Source organism: Lynx rufus, unplaced genomic scaffold (genome assembly GCF_022079265.1).
Source record: "Lynx rufus isolate CCGP_SWC_20201006 ecotype Redwood Valley unplaced genomic scaffold, mLynRuf1.p SCAF_1, whole genome shotgun sequence".
Lineage (NCBI taxonomy): Eukaryota > Metazoa > Chordata > Mammalia > Carnivora > Felidae > Lynx > Lynx rufus.
The window spans coordinates 132,853,136-132,875,824 of record NW_025814823.1 but is presented as its reverse complement, the minus strand read 5'-3'; the positions used below and the strand labels follow the sequence as shown (position 1 = coordinate 132,875,824).

Here is a 22,689-nt window from a genome sequence, read left to right as displayed (position 1 = left end):
GATGGTCAACATCATTTATCATCAAGGAAGTGCAAAATATAAACTACAATGAGATATCACCTCACACCTATCAGAATGGCTAAAATTAACAACACAAGTTTGGGTGGCTCAGTCAGTTAAGTGTCTGACTTCAGCTCAGTTCATGATCTCAAGGTTCTTGAGTTTGAGTCCAGCACGGGGCTCTATACTGACAGTGAAGAACCCACTTCAGATCCTCTGTCTCCCTCTCTCTCTGCCCTTCCCCTGCTCTCTCTCTCTCTCAAAAATAAAAGAAAAAAAAAACCATTAAAAACATTAAAAAAAAGAAACCACAGGTGTTGGCAAGGATGTGGCCAAAGGGGAAGCCTTTTGCACCATGGTGGGAATGCAAGCTGGTAAGTCACTCTGGAAAACAGTATGAAGGCTCCTCAAAAAGCTAAAAATAGAACTACCCTATGATCCAGCAATTGCACTACTGGATATTTATCAAAGGAATACAAAAACACTAATTCAAATTGATACATGCACCCTGATGTTTATAGCAACATTATCTACAATAGCCAAATTATGTAAACAGCTCAAGTGTCCAATGAGGGATGAATGGAAAAAGAAGATATGGGGTATGTGTGTGTGTGTGTGCATGTATGTATATGTCATATATATATATATATATACACACACACACACACATATATGTAATATTCCTTTGCATTATATCATTGTATATATTATATATATCATCATATATATACATACATATAAATGAATATAACTCAGCTATAAAAAAGAATAAAATCTTTCCATTTGCAACGACATGGATGGAGCCAGAGAGCATTATGCTAAGTGAAATAAGTCAGAGAAAGACAAATACCATATGAGTTTCATTCATAGGTAGAATTTAAGAAACAATACAAACGAACAAAGGGAAAAAAAAATACAAACGAACAAAGGGAAAAAAAAAAACAAAGGGGGAAAAAAAATGAACAAAGGGGAAACAGATTCTTAACTATAGAGAACTGATGGTTACCAGAGGGAAGGGAGGTGGAGAGATGGGTAAAATAGGTGACTGGGATTAAGGAGAGCTCTTGTTGTGATGAGCACCAGGTGTTGCATGGAAGTGTTGAATCACTATATTGTACACGTGAAACTAATACTAGACTGTATATTGACTAACTGGAATTTAAACTAAAAGGTAAGAAAGCAAGAAGGAAGGATGAAAGGAAGGAAGAAAAAAAGAGGGGTGCCTGGGTGGCTCAATCGGTTAAGTTTCTGACTTTGGCCCAGGTTATGACCTCATGGTCAGTGAGTTCGAGCCCAGCTTCGGGCTCTGTGCTGACAGCTCAGAGCCTGGAGCCTGCTTCAGAATCTGTGTCTCTCTCTCTCTCTGCCTTTCCCCTGTTCACACTCTGTCTCTTTCTCAAAAAAAAAAAAAAAAAAAAAAAAGAAAGAAAGAAAAAAGGATTAAAGGGGGAAGAAAAGGGTTCATCTCTTTCTGTATGACTATGCATTTATTTATTCAAAAAAAGCCCTCCTTTCCCCTACTACAGTACTGCACACCAAATATTATAATAGTTGTCAAGTATGTATTAAGTTTATTTCTGGACTCTGTTCCTTCATCTATTTTTCTATTCTTGCACCAATACAAAACTGTGTTTTGTTCTTTTTAAATTTTTTTTTAAATGTTTTTATTTATTTTTGAGACAGAGAGAGACAGAGCATGAGCAGGGGAGGGGCAGAGAGAGAGAGGGAGACACAGAATCTGAAGCAGGCTCCAGGCTCTCAGCTGTCAGCACAGAGCCTGACGCGGGGCTCAAACTCACAGACTGTGAGATCCTGACCTGAGCTAAAGTCGGACACTTAACCAACTGAGCCACCCAGGCGCCCCTTGTTTTGTTTTTGAATGACTGTAGCTTTGTAATACCTTGGTATTTAGTAGCTTAAATCCTCTAACTTGTTATTTTTCAAGTTTGTGTTTTGCTATTCTTGGCCCTTTATGTTTCCATTTTAAATTTTAGACAACGCATGTCAATTTCCACAAAAAGTTCTTCTGGGATTTTGATTGGGATTTTATTGAATCTAAAGGTTAAATTAGGGGAAATCGACAATTCTCCTGCATTCAGTAGTCCACCTTTCTGTGCTACCCAGGGAGGGGTTGATACCATGTTGTTTTGTGTTCCCGTTGTAACTTAAAGGAAAACTTTCACAATGTCCGGAGCCCTGATGTCCTACAAGTGAAGGAGGAGAATATCCTCAAATTCCTTGCAGCAGGAACCCACTTACTTAGGTGGTACCAACCTTGACTTCCAGATGGAACAGTGTATCTACAAAAGGAAAAGTGATGGTATCTACATCATAACTGAAGAGAACCTGGGAGAAGCTTCTGTTGGCAGCTTGTGCCACTGTTGCCATTGAAAACCCTGCTTGATGTCAGTGTCATATCATCCAAGAATACTGGCCAGCGAGCTGTGCTGAAGTTTGCTGCTGCTACTGGAGCCACTCCTATTGCTGACAACTTCACTCCTGGAAACTTCACTAACCAGATCCTGCAGCCTTCCAGGAGCAGGGACTTCTGGTGCTTACTGATTCCAGGGCTGACCACCAGCCTCTTACAGAGGCATCTTATATTAACCAGCCTACCATCGCTCTGTGTAACAGACTCTCCTCTGTGCTATATGGACATCACCATAGCATCCCTTGCAACAAGGGAGCTCGCTGAGTGGGTCTGATGCAGTGGATGCATGTCACCATTTCCCGTAAACACCCATGGGAGGTCAATGCCTGATCTCTACCTCTACAGATACCCTGGAGAGACTGAAAAGAGCAGGCCACTATTGAAAATGCTGTGACCAAGGAGGAATTTCAGGGTGAATGGACTGCTCCTGCTCCTGAGTTCACTGCTACTCAACCTGAAGTCGTAGGCTGGTCTGAAGGCTTGCAGGTGCCCTCTATGTCTATTCAGCAGTTTCCCACTGAAGACTGAAGACTGGAGCACTTAATCTGCCACTGAAGATTGGTCAGCAGCTCCCACTGCTGAGGCCACTGAATGGGTAGGAACAACTACTGACTGGCCTTAAGCTGCTCTTTCCCAAAGGCAAACAAAATGGAAATAAGGTGGACAGAAAATAAACAGTTTCTATCTTCAGTAGTCCAATCCCAAACTGACATCTCCTTTCATTTACTTGGATCTTTTGTTTTAGATCTGTTTTTTAGAACTTGCTTTTTATTTACTTAGACTTTTATTCTTTTCACAAATGTTTTGTAGTTTGCTGATGTTTTATATTTTTTGATTTGTTCCTAGATATTTAAAGTTTTTAATTCTATTTTTACTTATATAATTTGAAAATTTCACTTTCCAATTGTATCTTGCTAAGGAATAGACCTATAATTCAATTTGTATGTTGATCTTATGTCCATGGATATAAAACATTCATTCTAATATTTTATCCTTTGAATTTTCTATACTCACAATTATGTCATTGCAAAAAAATGACAGTTTTATTTCTTCCTTTCCAATCTTTCCATCTTTTTTTTTTCCCTTAAATTATTGCACTGGCTGAACCCTCAAGGACAACATTGAATATACATAGTAAAAACGGTCATCTCTGCCTCATTCCTGATCTCAGGCAGGCTTTTTAAAAGTAATTTTACTACTATGTATGAAGTTTCACATAGGCTTAAAAAATATATACTTTATGAAGTTAAAGAAGTCCTTCTATTCTTGGTTTTGCAATTTTTTTTAAAATTATGGATGGGTATTAAATTTTATCAATTTTTTTATGCATCTCGCATAATAATCACATGATTTTTCTCCTTTATTCCATTAATTGGTTAATTTCATGGATTGATTTTCTAATTTTTTCAAACTTACAAAAGCCCACTGGTTTTTCCTTGTAGTGTCCTCTTGAATTTGTGGAATGAGGGTTTGTAGTCTCATAAAATTAGTTAGGAAGTATCGACTATTTTTTGCTTCTTTGGAAATGATTATGTATGACTGGTATTATTCCTTAGATATTTGGAAGAATTCACTGCTGAAGCCATATGGGTCTAGAGTTTTCTTTGTGGAAAATCTTTCAATACAAAAATAGTTTCTTTAATAAATAAAAGATTTTCTATCTCTTTTGGTGTCCATCTTAACGTTATATTGTTCAAATAATTTTTCCATTTATCTAAATTTTCAAATATATCGGCAAACACTTCTTTATACTCTCATCTTTGACCATCTGTACAATCTTTAGTGACATTCCTCATTTTAATCCTTTTATTGATGTATATGTATTCCCTCATTTTTCTTGCTAACCTAAGTCAATAGATTTTATCATATTTTTAAGGGACAAACTTTGGCTTTGTTGAATTTCCCTATTGTGTGTTTGTTTTCTGTATCATTGCTTTTTGCTTTTTATTATTGCCTTCTTTCTATTTTCTTTGGGTTTAAACTGCTGTTCCCTTTCTGGCTTTCTGAGATAAAAACTCAAATCTTTCTTCTTTGCTAATGTATTTAAAGATAATTTTTTTTTCCTGAATACTACATAAGCTATGTAATAGACTGCAAAAATATCTATAAAATTTTCCTATCTCTGTCAGCATAACCTACTGTAATATAATTCAGCAGTTTTTTCTTCTAAGTAATAAAAATTTTTTTTTTAGTAATCTCTACACCCAATGTGGAGCTCAAACTCAGGACCATGAGATCAAGAGTTACACGCTCTTCCGACTGAGCCAGCCAGGTGCCCCACAGCAGTTTTTTTCCATCAAGAGTTATTATCTCCACCCTTGAGTCTAGGTTTGACCATTCGACTTGCTTTAGTCACAAGATACTAGCAAATATAAAACAGAGACTTGTAATGCTTTTAAGCATTGGAACTTGTCTTCTTTTGTTGTGCTTGGAAACTTGGGAAGACTAGGTAAATGAGAGGAATGTTTCTGTAAATATTTTTGTAGCTACATCCTTATGTATGGTGTGGCATACTCAAAGCATCAAAAACCTACTCCTAAAGAGGAAGCCTTTTGCACTGCTGGTGGGAATGCAAACTCGTGTAGCAAGTCTGGAAAACAGTATGGAGGTTCCTCAATAAAAATAGAGGGGCGCCTGAGTGGCTAAGTCAGTTAAGTGTCCAACTACTGATTTTGGCTCAGGTCATGATCTCACAGTTTGTGAGTTCGAGCCCCACAATGGGCTCTGTGCTGATGGTGCAGAGCCTGCTTGAGAGTCTCTCTCTCTCTCTCTCTCTCTCTCTCTCTCTCTCTCTCTGTCACTCACTCAAAATAAATAAATAAACCTTAAAAAAAATTTTTTTAAGTTAAAAATAGAGCTACCCTGTGACCCAACAGTTGCATTACTAGGTATATTTACTCAGAGAATACAAAAATACTAATTCAAAGGGATACATGCACTCTGCTGTTTATAGCAGCATTATCTACAAAAGCTAAGGTATGGAAACAGCCCAAGTATCTATTGACTGAAGAATGGATAAGGAAGATGTTGTATTGTGTGTTTGTGTATGTGTGTGAAAATATGTATATATACACATATAATATATACATATACACACACATACACACACAATGGAATATTACTCAGCCATAAAAAAGAATAAAATCTTGCCATTTCCAATGACATGGATGGAGCTAGAGTGTATTATACTAAGTGAAATAAGTCAGTCAGAGAAAAACAAATACTATATGAATTTCACTCATGTGGAATTTAAGAAACAAAACAAACGCGCAAAGGGGGAAAAAAAAACGAAGAGAGAGGCAAACCAAGAAACAGACTCTTAACTACAGAGAACAAATTGATTGTTACCCTAAAGGTGGTGGGTGGGGGGACAGGAAGAAAAAATAAAAGATGTGAGGCAGAAAAAGAATTTTCCTCTTAGTCTTGAGGTTAAATACGATTAGGTATCAAAGACACCAGCTATGTGTGGCTTGGAAATAGAAGGATATCCTTTTGAGTGCCAAGTAGGTGGAATGGGATAGGATCTTCCAATGTACACTGAGGTAATCAGAAACCCCAATTTTGTAAGCTGGAGTTTCTCATACTTCCTTCAGTTTATGTTGATTTTCTTTTGGTTTCACTTAATAATTAGAAAAGTCATTTCAAAAAAGTCAATATTCATGATAGATAAAGGTTTCAAATATGCAAAATGAAACATACAAGTACTAGAAGAAAAGTCAGGTGATTTAAAAAAATTCTAATCTTGGGGTAGAAGGACATTCTAGGCACATGACCAAAGGCAGACGTCATTAAAAAAAAACAAACAAAAACCTGATATACTTGATTACATAAAAATTTTAACTTGTGTAGAACAAAAAGCGGGAACAATCCACCCCAAAATTCAAAGACTAAAAAAAAAAAAATTAAAAAAAATTGCAACATTTATGAAGGGCTATTACAAATTAATACTCTGAATTTTAAAACCTCCAAAATCCAACCAGGTAATTCACAAACATGAAAATAATAGCTAACATATATTGAGCTTTGATGTGCCAATATTGTAGACCAAATGCTAAAATGACCTCCATTTCACCCCTCTATGTACCTATGACTTCTTACAATTTTGAGTTTGCTGCTCCTCCCATCAGGATACAGTCTGTCTTTGGGAGTTGCTCTGGCCAGCATAATGTGGCATAGTTGATGGTACTCCAGTTTGAGCCTAAGCTTCAGGAGGCCTGTATACACTTCCACTCTCATGGAACCCTGCCATCGCCATAAGAACAAGTCAGAATTAGCCTCTTGGAGGATGAGAGAGAATGTGAAAGAGAGCCAAACGGCCCCAACTTTTGCCATCCCAGATCCCCAAATATATGACGCAGCTCAGCCAAGACCAACAGAGCTGCCTACACAATCCATGGCTGATAGGTGGAATGATCCTGGTCAAGACCAGAAAAACTGCCCTGCAAACACAATGTGTGTCAGCAAACATAAACATTTATCACTATACTCCCGAGATCTGGTTTGCTACATAGCATTATTTTGAAAATAGTAATGGATATAGTCAAGTAATGTTCAAAGTACTCTATATTTATTTACTCTCAATCTTAAACAGGTGATATGAGATAATAGCGAATATATATTGGTCTCTGCCCCTGATTCTTGGCAATGAGCTCCTAAAAACCTTATTACTTCCTAAGTGATAAGGGCACTAGGATCATCTTTTGTTGTAATATTTGGTTTCTGACGCTGGTTCCCGACACAGGGCTCCTGAAAGCCTTGAAATGTCCTGGCTGATAGGAGTGTCTTTTGTTCTGATGAAGTGACTCGATAGGCTCCTAGATGAGGGCTGGTCACCAAAAAGAGCCATGATTAGAAGATTGAAATTTTTAGCCTTCCCTCCCATTCTCTTGAGAAGGGAGAAGGGCTGAAAATGGAATTAACGACATATCATGCCTACCTCATGAAACCTCCATCAAAATCCCAATAATAAGGGGTTTGGAGAGCTTCTAGTTTGGTGAACACAGCCATGTTCCAGGAGGATGATGCACCCCAACTTCAAAGAGACAGAAGCTCCTGTGCTCAGACCTCAGTATCTCTTCATCTGCATCCTTACAATAATGTCCTTTAACTGGTAAACATGTTTCCTGAGTTCTGGGAGCTACTCTAGCAAATTAATTGAACCCAAGGAGGGAGTCATGGGAACCTGAGACTTATAGCCAATAGGACAGAAGCAGTGGAAACAACATGGACTTGAAATTGGCATCTGGAGTTGGGTTAGCAGACTTGTGGAGCCAGCCCTTAACCTGGGGGATCTGATGGTAACTCCAGGTAGACAGTGTCAGAATTAAGTTAAAATGTAGGACACCCAGCTGGTAAGGCAGAGAATTGCTTGCTGTGGAGAAAACTTCCACACACATTTGGTGACCTAATTGTCATAAGCCAAAAGTTCTGTGTGAGTAGTAAAAGGCCTCCTAGGAGAAGGAACAACTGTTTTTCTAATACAGATGAGTACAATTTTTCCCTCTCTTATCTCATCTCCTGTACTCCACTCCAGTCACAATGGCCTCTTCGAGTTCTCAAACACATCAGGCACAACACCAGCTTCTCACTGAGCCCTCTCCTGTAAACTCACCAATACTAAATACCCATCTATCCTGCTTTATTTTTTGCCCCCCTAGCACATTTTCCCATTTAACATACACTGTATTTTCCTTATCTGTCTTTCCCATTAGAAAGAACATAAGCTCCACGAACATAAGGATTTGGGGCTGCTTTGTTCATCACTGTATCACTAGACCTAGAATAATGTTTGGCACATAATACTCAGTAAATATTTGGCAAGTGAAAAAATCAGCCAATCAATTTCAGCTTGCTGATGAAGAAATAAACACAGAAAAATTAAGTAACTCTGCCTAAGATCACAGTGCTAGTCAGTGGCAGAGGCAAGCAGGCTACAGATTATTCTAGTCTAGTCTAGAGTACTATACTACCTGCCTTTCTAAAGCAGAGTGTGGCATATACATATGTGCCCAATAAGCATCAATTTCCTTGGTTCTTCATACTTTAATCTAGGTGCTTCTCTCCACAGAAGTTCTCTCTTTGTCTTAACCAAAGAAGTGATATTATTTAAACATGAGAAAGTACTAGGACGTTTCTGTGCAAAACCAGGGGTAAAGAGCAACAATAAAAATCCTCCTTTACAACATTTTAAAATCCATTTATACAACTAATGTGTAACCTTTGATATTGGTAACTTAAAACCTTTTCTCCATTAGTATTTTTTTTCTAGCACCATTGTAAAATTCTGGGGTTTCTATCTACTGGATTTGGGGACACAATCTCGATTTTATTTAATTACAGTTAAGATACATAAATGTTAAGTTTATGAATAACTATAATTTAATTTGTCTGACTTTCTAAGACTTCCCATATGAATAAATTGGGAATGCCTGGGTGGCTCAGTCAGTTAAACGGTTAAGCATATAACTCTTAGTTTTGGCTTAGGTCATTATTTCCTCCTTTGTGGGATCAAGGGCCGTGTCAAGCTCTGCACTGACAGCAAGGAGCCCGCTCGGTATTCTCTCCCTCTCCCTCTCTGCCCCTCTCCTGCTTGCATGTGTGTGTGCATTCTCTCAAAACGAATAAATATTTTTTAAAAAAGGAAAAGGAAAACAAGGAACTTTTTTGGTCTTCAGATCACAAGTCCTGAAATTTTATTAGAGAATTAAACTCACCAAATAAACTCTCAAAAAAAAAAAAGGGGAAGTGAATGTAAATTATAATAAGAAAAGTTTCAGGGCATCTGGATGGCTCAGTTGGTTGAGTGACTTCGGCTCAGGTCATGGTTCATGAGTCCAAGCCCTGCATCTGGCCGCTCGTTGCTGTAAAGGCGGAGCCCACTTTGGATCCTCTCTCCCGCTTTCTGCACTTGCACTTTCTCTCTCTCTCTCTCTCTCTCGAAAATAAACATTAAAAAATAAACATTTAAGAAAACAATAAGAAAAGTTCTACTTAACTAATTGGTAAGGATAAAAAATATTAAAATGCTCAGTGTTGGTAATCGTGTAGGAAACTAGCATTTATACACTCCACTGGTAAGAGTGAAATTTGGTCGAAACTTTTTGGAAAAAAATAGGTACCAAATCCTGAAAGATGTGCATCAAAGGCCTCTGATGTACAAATTCCTTTGCTAAAAACTTATATTGATGAAATAATTTAGGATTTGGAAAAAGACCTAATAGCAAGAATGTTTATCTAAGCACTATTACTCAGCAAGAAGTTGGGAAGAGTTATATCCAAAAGTAGGGATTAATTATCATACATTTCCAAATGGACTATATTGTAACTCTTTATATTATGGAAGAGTGCTTGCAGTACATAAAAATTATAATAAATATGGTATAATCTCATATTTGTAAAAACAAAAACATCTATGTAGAAAAGATTTTGGAAGCTATTAACACATGGCTCTTCTGGATCGGTGGACTTGTTTCTTTTGCTTGTCAATATTTTCCAGTTTTCCACAGTGAACACGCATTGCTGTCATAATTTTTAAAACCAAGGGTTTTTTTAATTGAATGAGGAAACGAGGGCCATTATGGGCATAATCTGGACTAAATATTGTTGAGTCATCTTTCCCATTTGTCTTTTTGATCATGCAATGATCCATCCCTCACTCTACATTAGATTCTGCTTGGCTCAAATTCTGTGCAATTTAGATGAGGTAGGAAGGGAAATTCTCCTGGTTTAATTGCTATGGCAACAAAAGTTGAAAGAAATCTTAGGTATCATTTAGTCTAGTCCTTTTCATTTTACAAAATAAGGAATTTGAGAGATCCAAGATATTGAGTGATTTACTTAAGGTCACAGGTTATCTCAACAGCAAGCAAAATGTCTTCAGATTCTCAGTCCCCTCATTCCCAAGAAGTTAGCCTAGTAATCCATCAATGATATGGGCTGCTCAAATGGCTTTGGAAGGGGATATATAGCAGCTCTGCCAACAGGAAAACACAAGAAGAATCTTAAGTCAGTAAATAAAAACCTGGTCACTTTAAAACACTAAAATGAACTCCCAAGTGTCGGAAGAAATTAGGAAAAATATATCAAGAGAACACAGAGGCCTTCCATGTTGCCTAGTATCGACTGTTTTTTGGAGGATACAGTTTGAAACAAAGATACTGTGATTAACTCACTCACAAATGCTGTAATTTAATGACTACTACTACTGTATATGTTGATTAACTGTAATATTATGCTGTTAAGTAATAAAATAGTTGCTATAGTTGATCACCAGCTTTTTTTTAAAGTTTATTTATTGAGAGAGACAGAGAGAGACAGAGAGAGACAGAGAGAGAGAGAGAGAGAGGAGAGTGCATGAGCAGGGGAGGGGCAAAGAGAAGGAGAGAGAGAGAATCCAAGCAGGCTCTGCACTGTCAGCACAGAGCCCAATGTGGGGCTTGAACTCACAAACTGTGAGATCATAACCTGAGCCAAGATCAAGAGTCGACACTTAACCAACTAAGCCACCCAGGTACCCCTGATTACCAGCTTCTAACAAGATAATAATTGCATGGCTTTCTATATATTTATTTTCTTCCACACATAAACAAAGAATCTGAGTAACAAGGGGCACTTGGGTGGCTCAGTCAGTTAAGCATCTGACTCTTGGTTTCAGCTCAGGTCATGATCTCATGGTTCATGGGTTCAAGCTTCTCAATGGGCTCTGTGTGGAGCCCACTTGGGATTCTCTCTTTCCCTCTCTCTCTGCCCCCCTCCCCTGCTCTCACACCTCTCTCAGAAAAAAAAAAAAATCTGAGTAACACAGACCAGTGGTTTTCAAAATGTGGTTTGCAATCCTTGGGGATGGGAATATGGAGAGGGGTCCTTGAGACCATTTCAAGTCATCTGTGAGGTTAAAAGTATTTCATGATAATACTAGATATTATTTACTTTGTTCACTTGGTCGACATTTGTACTGATGGTAAGAAGCAATGGTAGATAAAATCATTGGCACCTTAGAACAAATCAAGGCAGTGGCACCAAAATGTCTTAGCAGTCATTATACTCTTTACGACCACTCACTCATGCTAAAAATTAATGTCAATTTCACTTTCATGAAATAGTAAAATATTTAATTTTATTAAATCTCAATCACTGAATGTGTATGTGTGGCAATGTATGCATACAGCATTTCTGCTGCAGAAATTCTCTCAAAAAATGTAACAAAGTGAGCCTGTCACTTCAAGGAACTGACAGTATTTGTTAGCAGTGATAAAATGTCAGCTTTAAAATGAAAATTAGAATTTTGAAAAAGTGTATCTGGCATTGTGAGCTTGCTAGTTCCCTAATACTTCAAGACATTTATGATGAGATGGATGATGATATTAGGGAATATGATTTGATATTGTAAAACGTAATGTATCAACATTAGGAAGATCTGTTTAATAGAGTGAACTACTATTTTCCAAGTAACCAATGTTTGGTATTTGAAAATCATGGGTAAAAGATCCGTTTAAAATCTAAGATAGACACATGGATTTTAATATGATAGAGTAAGAAAAGTACATGGATAGTTTCATATTCTGCATTGAAACTAATCTTTAAAACACTACCACATATCAAACTTTGGTATGATATAAAGCATATCCATGATTACTTTTAAAAAGTAGTCCTAGGGGTGCCTGGGTGGCTCAGGCATTTAAGTGTGTGACTCTTGGTTTCAGCTCGGGTCATGATCTCACGGTTCATGGGTTCAAGCCCCATGACAGTGAGGGGCCTGCTTGGGATTTTCTTTCCTTCTCTCCCTGCCCCTCCCCCGCTCACTTTGTCTCTGTCTCTCTCAAAAAATAAATAAGTTTAAAAAGAAAAGTAGTTTTTCCAACTATATATGAATGGGAGGTGGAATTTTTTTCATCTTAAACCAAAACAGTGTAACATATCAAATGCAGAAGCAGATGTAAGAATTCAGCTATTTTCTATTAAGTCACACATAGACAAAAGGTGGAAACAACCCAAATGTCCATGGACAGATGACAAACAAATGTCATATATCCAGACAATGGAATATTATTCAGCTTTAAAAAGGAAGGAAATTCTGACCTAAGTACATGGATGAAACTTAAAAACATTATGCTAACTCAAATAAGCCAGTCACAAATACTTTATGATTCTACTTGTATGAGGTACCTAAAAAAGTAAAATTCATAGACAGAAAGAATAGTGGTTACCAGGGATGGGAAAGAAGAGAATGAAGAGTTATTGTTTAATGGGTACAGAGTTTCACTTTAGGATGATGAAAAAGATCTGGAGACAGATAATGGTAATGGTTGCACAACAATGTTTAAGTTCTTAATGCCACTGAATCTTTCACTTAAAAATGATTAAAATGTCAAATGTTAAGTTATGTATATTTTACAACAATAAAAAAAGCTGAAGAAAAGGAAAAAAAAAACCCACAATTCCACTCTTCTTACTCATGTTTTTGGAGGAGTTTTGGAAAATAGTTAGTTTGGAAAATAGTTTCATTTTTAAGGTAAAATGTTATTTGTGCATGTAATGAGTTTATTATTGTTTTATAAATAAGCTAATAAATACTTTACAATTCCCTAGTTTTCATTTCTAATATGGTTAATATGGATAGATCTAGTACAACCCACATAAACAGAAGCTCTTAGGTCCTCGATGATTTTTGTAAGGTAAAGAGGTCTTGGGGCTAAAAAGTTTGAGAATTGGTATCTTACTCGATATTTATTCTCTCTTCTCACACCTGCATTATTTATCTTCACTGGTTGGTATAGCTGCATTTGAAGCTATTATCACTTACAGCCTGCAGACTAAAAGGACAGCGTGAAATATGGCCAAAACCATCACATTAACTCTTTATAATTACTACTGTCCCTTGGACGCACCATAAGTATAAGGACTGAGCAACATAAAGCTCCTCACGGATGAGTGACCATGTACAATAGAAAACTGTTAAAAAGGTTGAATGCTTAACATTTCCCAAAGTAGTTTCATAAGTATCTAGCAAGAAAGACACATTTCCTTTTTTCTGTTGGATCTTCATTAGGATGTACAGTTCAAGGCTGTCTTCGGGAATGGGAGTGGTAGAGGCATTGTTTCTGAAAACCACTCCATCTAGCGCAGCCAAGCAAAGAATTTAATTCTCTCACCATCTTGCTACTGGTCTGTTGCAGAGGGGTGTGGCTTGGGAGCTAGGAAGCAATCCAAAACAGCAGCTGAGGCTGCCCCAAACCATGTCCAAGCAATAATTTCCTCCATTTTGGGCCAAGTCAATTTGCCCCAGCAAGAGGCCGAATGTTTTATGGGGAAGAGGTAAATAAAAAGGAAATTAGAAAGCATGGACGGAGAAAAGCCGCAAAACCATAGCGGTTTCATCTTGCAAGGACGTTAAACGATTTGTATGCTAATGATGTGCGTGAGGGGCAAATTAGAATCGCTATTCCTGAGTCTACAGCTGCCGGCACTTTCAATAAGAGATCTGCAGTTCTGGATGGGGGGGCGGGGCGGAAGTCAAACGATTTTCTTATCCGAACCATCTTTCTGCCTTCTTTTTGGGCCGGGCTTGTGACCAGTCTCGCTGACTGCAGCTGAGGCAGTCCCAAACAAAGGGGAATGGATGCCTTCCCAAGAGAGCGGAGGAAGGAAAGGTGGCCCCAAGTTCCCCCGCTCCAGGTGTCCCTCAGGGCAGAGCATGCGGGCCGCGGGGAGGGAGAGGCCCAGGAGCGTCAGAGGGGTGCGCTTGGGAAAGCCCGAGCACAGGCACTTGGCACTGACAGGACGGAAAACCACTCCCGGCCCACAGTCAAGGTTAACCCGCACACCGAGATACCTGTGGAGGCCTCGCACAGCCGAAAGGCACTGGGCGATCATGGGAGCGCCGAGAGGCGGTGGCGGCGGCGGCGGCGGCGGGCGCGTTGTCCTCCGGTTTGGGGTGGAGGGAGGCGGGGCGCCCGGGAGCCAAGAGGCGGCCTAGCGGAGGAGGCAACAGCGGCGGTGGCTGCCAGCCCTGCCCGCGCCCTCCCACGTGCGGCAGCACCACGCCGGCGCCCACTTGGGCCCCGCCCCCCCGGCTTGCGCCCCGCCCCGCGCTCCTGGCACCGCCCCGGGGGCGGTTCTGGCGAGACCCACTGGCCGGGAGCAAAGCGCACAGCCGGGTGGGCTGAGGGGCGGCGGCGGCCCCAGAGCAGCGAAGTTTTGGCGACCGCTGGCACTACTACGATCGGGAGCCAGGCTGAAGCTCGGAGGACCAGCGAGCGGGCGGACCGGTTTACGGACGCCCGTGGGCCCGCTGCCACCATCTCGCGTCCTTTTGCCTGGTAAGGGGCTTCTGTCTGGGATGGGTGCGTCTCCTGCCGCCCCAGGTGGGGCCTGCACCGCGCACCCGCATCAAACCCCGTCTGGGCCGAAGCGAGGCCCGGGTACCCAAGGGAGGTAGGAGGTCGATGTGTTATGGGGAGAAGAAGGATGAGAAGACGGGAGGAGATTGGCTGTCTTCGTTTCCCCTCCTCACCTTCTTCACTCCCCATTCTTTTTTCACCTTCTGCCCTGGGGCCTTATTTAATACTTGCAACCCCATGGCCTAAAGACTGGGCTTGCCTTTAGAATAAGCCAAGAAATAATAAACATCCTGGCGGCGGGTACCACACCCTGGTTTTGGATTAGGGAACCTGGAGAACAGATGGATGATGCGATTTAGTGGAAATAAGCCATTAATGCCGGCTGGCCCTGCGCCACTGTTTGGATGCGATAGTATTCCATGTGAATGAACATGACCGGGAGCTTCCAGCTTGTCCACGAGAGCACAGCTACTGCAGAGAGCACTGGTCGGTGTGTAGTATCCATCGATTTAGGCAATGATTTTCCGACATATCTAGATTAAATAGAAATGCTATTTTTATTAAGAATGACACTCAATAGTTGAACACCCTTTCATTAATATACTTCCTCCTCAAGTAACAGTCTCAGCCTAAAAAAGTTGGTGCAGTGTAAATTATGCATACATTTAAAAAAAATCTCATGAAATAGACGAAGATGCTTATTGTAGATGAGCATCTGAGTCAGCAGTATGAAATCTCCCTCAACATAGTACTGAGGCCTTTTGGGGATTTCTACTTCTGTATCTGTACCCCTGTCCTTATCCGTATCTGTACCATATACACTGTTAAGATATAATGAGATAATGGGGCGCATGGGTGGCTCAGTCGGTTAAGCGTCTGACTTCTGCTGAGGTCATGATCCCACAGTTCGAGGGTTCCAGCCCCCCATCGGGCTCTGTGCTGACAGCTCAGAGCCTGCAGTTCGGAGCCTGGAGCCTGTTTTGGATTCTGTGACTCCCTCTCTTTCTCTGCCCTTCACCGCTCACACTCTGTCTCTCAAAAAATAAATAAACATTAAAAAAAAAATACAGTGAGGTAGTCAGTGACTCTCTCTCTCTCTCTCTCTCTCTGCCCCTCCACTGCTCACACTCTGTCTCCGTCTCTCAAAAAATAAATGTTAAAAAATTAAAAAAAAAAAAAAAGATCCAGTGAGTTAGTGTCTAAGCTTGTGTGGTACATGTTTTGAGAAAAATTCTACTTTTGCAAGTTTTAACATAATCTAATACTACTGGGTATAAATCAAAATATGTGATACATTATCATAACAATACTTTGTGTTCTCCTGACTTTTAAAAGAAGAATGAAGGTAATGCAGGTTTTGTTTTTGCTTTTTACTTTTGATGTAATTTATAACCCTTGTTATTTATAACTTTCCTAATTCTTTAAAATAACTTAGATCAGTGTTTTCCTTTTTCTTATCAAGGAAAAGCATTTAAGCTTTTAAAATGTCATCTATCAAGCACTTAGTTTATGCAGTTATTCGTTTCTTACGGGAACAAAGTCAGATGGATGCTTATACTTCGGATGAACAAGAAAGTTTGGAAGGTAGGCATGAGCGCTTTTTGTTCATTTGTATTATAAATAAAGACTAAAATAACTATAAGCCTGACTTTATGACCTATAATAACAAAATGATAATGTTTTGTTGATCTTTTGAGAAGAGAGATCCTGTGTCCATTCTCTGAGGCTTGTTTGGTTTTAATTAACAATACAATAGGAGGACTGTGATTCACTTATTGAGGACCTAGTATGTGTCAGAACTATGCTGTTCACACTGTGGGGAATTTTTTCTTTATAGTAACTGCCAAGTTAGTATTATCTTCATTTAACAGATAATAAATGAAACCAGATAGATTAAGTAACATAACAGCAAAATGTGGCAAAGCTGACATTTAAATCCTGGTTTTTATTCTGAAGATCTTGTGTCTTCCTGATAGGAAAGCATCTCGTTTAGGATTGATATATGAAAATACCTTAGTCATCATAAAAGCAGTATGTATAAGTCTAATAATTACATCACAATTAAACTCTAACAACGTTCTATTTGGACACTTGAAAATGAGAGGATTTTACCCTTGTTTTATGTAAGCTTTAAATATTAGATTTGGTAATCTGTAAAGTTGAGTGAGACTTGCATGAAAGCATCATGTGTTTGCTTGACACCATCTTTTCTGCTTCACATTTATGCATTATAAAAATTAAATTCACTATAACCATGGAAAGATTGAATTCTGCAGATGAGCTTGCGGAGGTTCAATGAGTATACCTTCCTTGTGGCCTAAAGACTTAATTATTGCAATGAGACAGTGCATTTGGGAGAATTTAATAAGTTATACAATTTGATTTTGTCATCTTGAAGCTATTTCTCCTACAAAAGGGATCCCTCTATTAATTTCAGTAGGCACTTCCATTGTGAATATGCTTTTAAGAGGTGGGGATGAAAATCGGCATTTGCTCTAAATCTGCTTGCAATCTGGTGAGATGCTGTCTTTCCAGGTGGCAGTGAGAGGAGCAGGTGACACACAGTTGGAGAACATTGCAGTTGGTTCATTTCATATTAAAATCTTTTTGTCCTCAGTTAGACTATGTGAAGGTAAAGGTGACTGGTTATCTAAAGAAAGTGTTAGTTATGGTTTCTCAGTAATAAACACATAAATGCAATTATTTAATAAAAGATGTTTCTTTCCTAATCAAAGCAGTATAATACTTTTAAGGGCCAGAAAGAAAATTGAGAGGTTTCTAAAAATCAAGATGTTATGCCCTATTTTTAGGATGGTCTTCAGCCAAAAATATGTGCCTTCATCTGTTTGTTATGTATGGCAGTCAGAAATAGTGCCAATTGTTTTTGACCGACCCCTATTTTTGACTCTGTGAGTCTAATTTAATTGAGTATGAAATCATGTGGAGAAGTCTGCCCACCTTCTAGACATTTAAAAAAGCTCTAGGAAAGGAGCCTGAGTTCTAGTACCAGCCTTACCATAGTGGTGAAGAATTATAGCCTTATCAGCTTTGAGCTTTTTCATCAGATTTTGTCACCCACACCTAATTGTCATCATCTACCGACATCTACTTCATGTGGCTTCTGCCCTCTGTCACTCTTTCTAATACTACTCCTGTCTTAATTTTTGGCAGTTGCAGTGTACTCATAGGTGATTCTTTGAGTTCTTTCAATACTTCTGTTCCTTGGCCTCTCCTCCAGTGATCTCAACCACTCAGCTGTTTGGCCATACCCTAGACTAGTGGTTCTCAACTCAGGATGATTTTGCAACATCTGGAGATATTTTTGATTGTCACCAGTGGGGGGCTGCTCAATGGCATCTAGTGGGTAGAGGCCATGGAAATTGCTAAACATACTATAATGCACAGGATGGACCCCAGAACAAAGTCCAAAATGTCAGCAGTGCCAAGGGTGAGAAACTCTTCCCTGGACATTATCATTACTGAAACTGCATTCTCCCCATAATCTCTATCGTCAACATAACACTTCCTGACCACTACTGCCTGTCTTTCCAACTCACTCCCTCTAAAATCGCTACCTCAACAATTCTTGACCCTACCAATACCTCCAGTATGTTGATCCCTTACCTTTCATACCCCTTTTCTTACCCCATTTAAATACCATGGTTCATAATTATGTTCATGCATTGTACATCTCTCCCTTTCTTGTAAAACCCAACCTTGTTTAAATTCAGCTCTCCACCTACTATGTGCTCATGTCCATGTGACTTTGTATAGATGGAGCAAAACCTATAACTTTGCCGATCGATCCCACTTTGATTTCATCATCATGAGCTTCAAGTGGACCTGTCATGCTGCCTGGCAATCACACTGTCTCTTCCAAGTTCATTCACACTTTTGCTCTCCTAGACCACCACTTTAACACTTTCTCCCATCTTCTCAAACTCTCAAATCTCCTCCTCTGTACTCACTTTTAGTTTATGAGCTTCCTTCTTACCCTACCAAGATAATTGAAGGAATAAGAAAACAACTTCCACAGACTCCCCCTACCCCACCTACCCACCCACCAGCATGTACACCCCTACATATTCTGCTTGCTTGGCTAACTATTATATGCTATGGACTAAATGTTTGTGTTTTCTCAAAATTCATATGTTGAAATCTAATGCCCAGTGTGAGGGTTTTAGGAGGTGGAGCCTTCATGATTGAAGTTAGTGCTCTTATAAAGTGACCCCAAAGAACTCCTTTACTCTTTCTACCATGTGAGGACACAGTGAAGAGGTACCATCGATGAACCAGAAGGCAGGTTCTCATTAGACATTGAATTTACCAGCACCTTAATCTTGGACTTCCCAGCCTCCAGAACTATGAGAAATACATTTCTGTTGCTTATAAGCCACCCAGTCTATGGTATTCTGTTAGAGAGGCTGAAATAAGATTAAGATACCACAGATGAACTATCCATTGTCTTTTCTAAATGGAACCTCTTTACTGGCACACTGGGTCTGATTCCATCCTGTCTCACCTACTCTGGGATATCGCTCTAGTTATTCTACCCTTCTTGTCTTACATCAGCAAATTTTCACTCTGTGTTGGATCATTTTTATCAGAATATACTTTTCATTGTTTCTCACTTCCTAAAAAAAACCAAAAACAACAGCTAATTACTCTTGCCATATTACCCCCTACTTCCAAACTACTGCCTACTTTTATTGTCTTGCTTTTGCTGGAAACCTCGTTGAAAGAATTATCTATACTTTTTTTTTTTTCCACGTTTTTATTTATTTTTGGGACAGAGAGAGACAGAGCATGAACGGGGGAGGGGCAGAGAGAGAGGGAGACACAGAATCGGAAACAGGCTCCAGGCTCTGAGCCATCAGCCCAGAGCCCGACGCGGGGCTCGAACTCACGGACCGCGAGATCGTGACCTGGCTGAAGTCGGACGCTTAACCGACTGCGCCACCCAGGCACCCCTATCTATACTTTTTAAAATTCCTCTCTTATTCTTTCTTGTACCCATTCCAGTTTGGCCTTTGCTTCAGCCTCTCCACCCATAGTCTTCTCATCAAAGTCATCAGTAATTGCTGAGTTATTTAGTTCAGTGATCAGTTGTCAGTCTTCATGTGTCTTTTTAGCTGATGTTGATAAAGCTGATGATATCCCTCATCTCACAGCCCCCACCCCTGCCCCGCTGTCATATATTTGATTCACTTGGCTTCCAGGATACCTCCTCACACTCTCTTGGTTTTCTTCTTATTGCTTGCTCCTTCTGTCTCCTTTGCTAGTTTCTCATCTCTTCCCTGATCTGGAGTGCCCAAGGTCTAGTGCTTGATCTTCTCTTCATTATCTATGCTTATGTTTTTTTTTTTTTAAACGTTTATTCATTTTTGAGAGACAAAGAGAGACAGAGTGTGAGTGAGGGAAGGGGAGAGACAGAAGGAGACACAGAATCCCAAGCAGGCTCCAGGCTCTGAGCTGTCAGCACAGAGCCTGACACGGGGCTTGAACTCACAAACCATAAAATCATGCCCTGTGCCGAAGTTGGACAGTTAACTGACCGAGCCACCCAGGTGCCCCTACACTTACTTTTTTGATGATGTCATTCAGTTTCTTGGCATTTAACTAAGACCTTCCTTCTGAACTGCAGATTTTTATATCCAACTGCCTACTAGATATCTCTACTTCTATGTGTAATAGGCATCTCAAAGTGAACATTTCCAAGACTGAACTCCTGATCCTCCCACCCAAAATCTGTTCCTTATCTCAGTTGATGGCAACTCTATCTTTTCAGTTGCTTAGGCCCCAAACTTGGGCATCATTCTGAACTCTTTCTCTTGGACTCTGCCTTTAATCATTTAGTAAATCCTGTTGGCTGTACCTTCAAAATTAGAGTCTTAACTGTTTCTTCCCATCTCCACTGATGTCACCCATGGATATAATTAAGTATTTCTCATCTTTTTTAATGTAATAGCCTCCAACTGATCTCTCTGCTTTTGTCCTTGCAGCTTAGTTGACTATTCCCAATACAGCTACCACTGATATTTTAAAACAGTATGTCAGGGGCCCCTGGGTGGCTCAGTCAGTAGAATGTGAGACTCTTGATCTCATGGTTGTAAGTTCCAGCCTCACGTGGGTGTACACATTACATGAAAATAAAATCTTAAGGGGCGCCTGCATGGCTTAGTCCATTAAGCATCCAACTTCTGCTCAGGTCATGATCTTGGACTTTGTGAGCTCGAACCCGGCGTCCGGCTCTGTGCTGACAGCTCGGAGCCTGGAGCCTGCTTTGGATTTTGTGTCTCCCTCTCTCTCTGCCCTCCCCTGCTCATGCTCTGTCTCTGTCTCTTTCCCACACTTAAAAATAAGCCAACATTTTTTAAAAATTAAAAAAATAAAATATTAAAAAAAAGAGTCTATCATTTCTCTACTCAAAATCTTGCAGTGACTTCTTCATGCTACTTAGTCATTGTTTAAAGTATTTATATAACTCAGGCTTCTGTGATGTGTTGTTCACAGACTCTTACCCTTTCTCATTTGGCTTTAGGCAAATTGGCTTCCTAACTCTGAATACACAAAATCCTCTTTCCTAAAGGCTTCTGTTCTGGTTATTTTTTCTGCTTAGAATGTTGTTCTTCTAGATAATGGTAATACCCCCATCTTCTTTGAGTCTTTGTCAAGTCTGTTTTCTGAATGAGGTGTACCCTGGGCACGCTGTTACATCTGGAATCTGCTTCCCTGCTTTGCTCTCCATACTCCCATATCTTCACCCTTCTCTGCTTTTTATTGCTTATAGCCTAGCTCTTCACCCCTGTCCCTGAATGTCAGCCCCAAGAGGTCAGAGATCTTTTCTGTTTTATTCACTAATCTATCTAGCGCATGTACAAAAGTACCTGACACATTGAACTGCATGTAATATAGTGTAAGTACAGTAAACATGGGTTGAATTGAATTGGTGAATTGAATGAATCGAGTGATCCTGGGCATATCAGTTAGTTGGACTATATCTTTATTTCTAAGTCTGTTAAGGGAAACTGTCTGCCTCTTCTCCATCAGACAGATTTGTTAGGAGACTCAGAATCAGTCATGGCAGGTAACCAGAGTATGGAAACTTTTGAATAAAATGCTGAACAGGTAGGATGTGGTAGGTGTTGAATAGAGTTCTTCACTGTCCTTCTCCTCATCAGTACCAAACACACTATTATTGTTTGGTGCTAAAGGGGAACAATATTTATATACAGTATTTGTTTATAGCGTATGACTTATTCATGAGTATGACCTCCTCAAAGGAGGATTGAATGTAATAATCCTTGTTTCATAAGTGATAATCTTGAGGTACAAGTAAGATAAATTATTGTACCTAGGTTATTTAATTTTTTTTGGCTGGATAAATAATAAGGTAGTCCTGAGTTTTTGCCATATTACCCTCACCCCACATAATACTTCATGCTTTTTTGTCTTCCTTTTGCTGGAAAACTCTTTGAAAGAGCAGTCTATGCCTTTTCTAATTCCCCCCCTTCTCTTTTTTCTTGAACCCGTTCCAGTTGGGCCTTTGCCTCAATCTGTCCATCTACACTAACATCATCAAGGTTAAACACTTTGGCAGCTAGGTTTACCTATCAAACAATTCTTTTTGCTTATACGGAGAATCTAAAATAGTCCAACTCATAGAAGCAGGGAGCAGAATGGTGGTTGCCAGAGCCAGGGAAGGAGAAAATGGGGAGGTGATTGTCAAAGAGTACAAAGTTTCACTTATGCAAGATAATCAAGTTCTAGAGGCTTACTACTCTTCACAGTGCTTATCATCAGTTGTTATATACTTAAAATTTGGTAGGAATATAGAACCTAGGTTAAGTGTTCTTACAACACACATAATAAAAGTGATAAGAGCAAACTTTGGGAGGTGATGATTATGTCTCTGGATTC

The 22,689-nt window shown here is 39.5% G+C and overlaps 1 protein-coding gene across 1 annotated transcript in view; it reads left to right on the top strand.

The window, feature by feature from the left end:
- The first annotated feature begins 16,253 nt into the window (after positions 1-16,253).
- SGTB (small glutamine rich tetratricopeptide repeat co-chaperone beta) overlaps positions 16,254-22,689 on the top strand; it is a 42,865-nt gene continuing 36,429 nt past the window's right edge. Inside the window, exon 1 of the mRNA XM_047087258.1 lies at positions 16,254-16,353. Within this exon, the coding sequence (XP_046943214.1) occupies positions 16,254-16,353 (100 nt within the window). The remainder of the gene's footprint in view (positions 16,354-22,689) is intronic.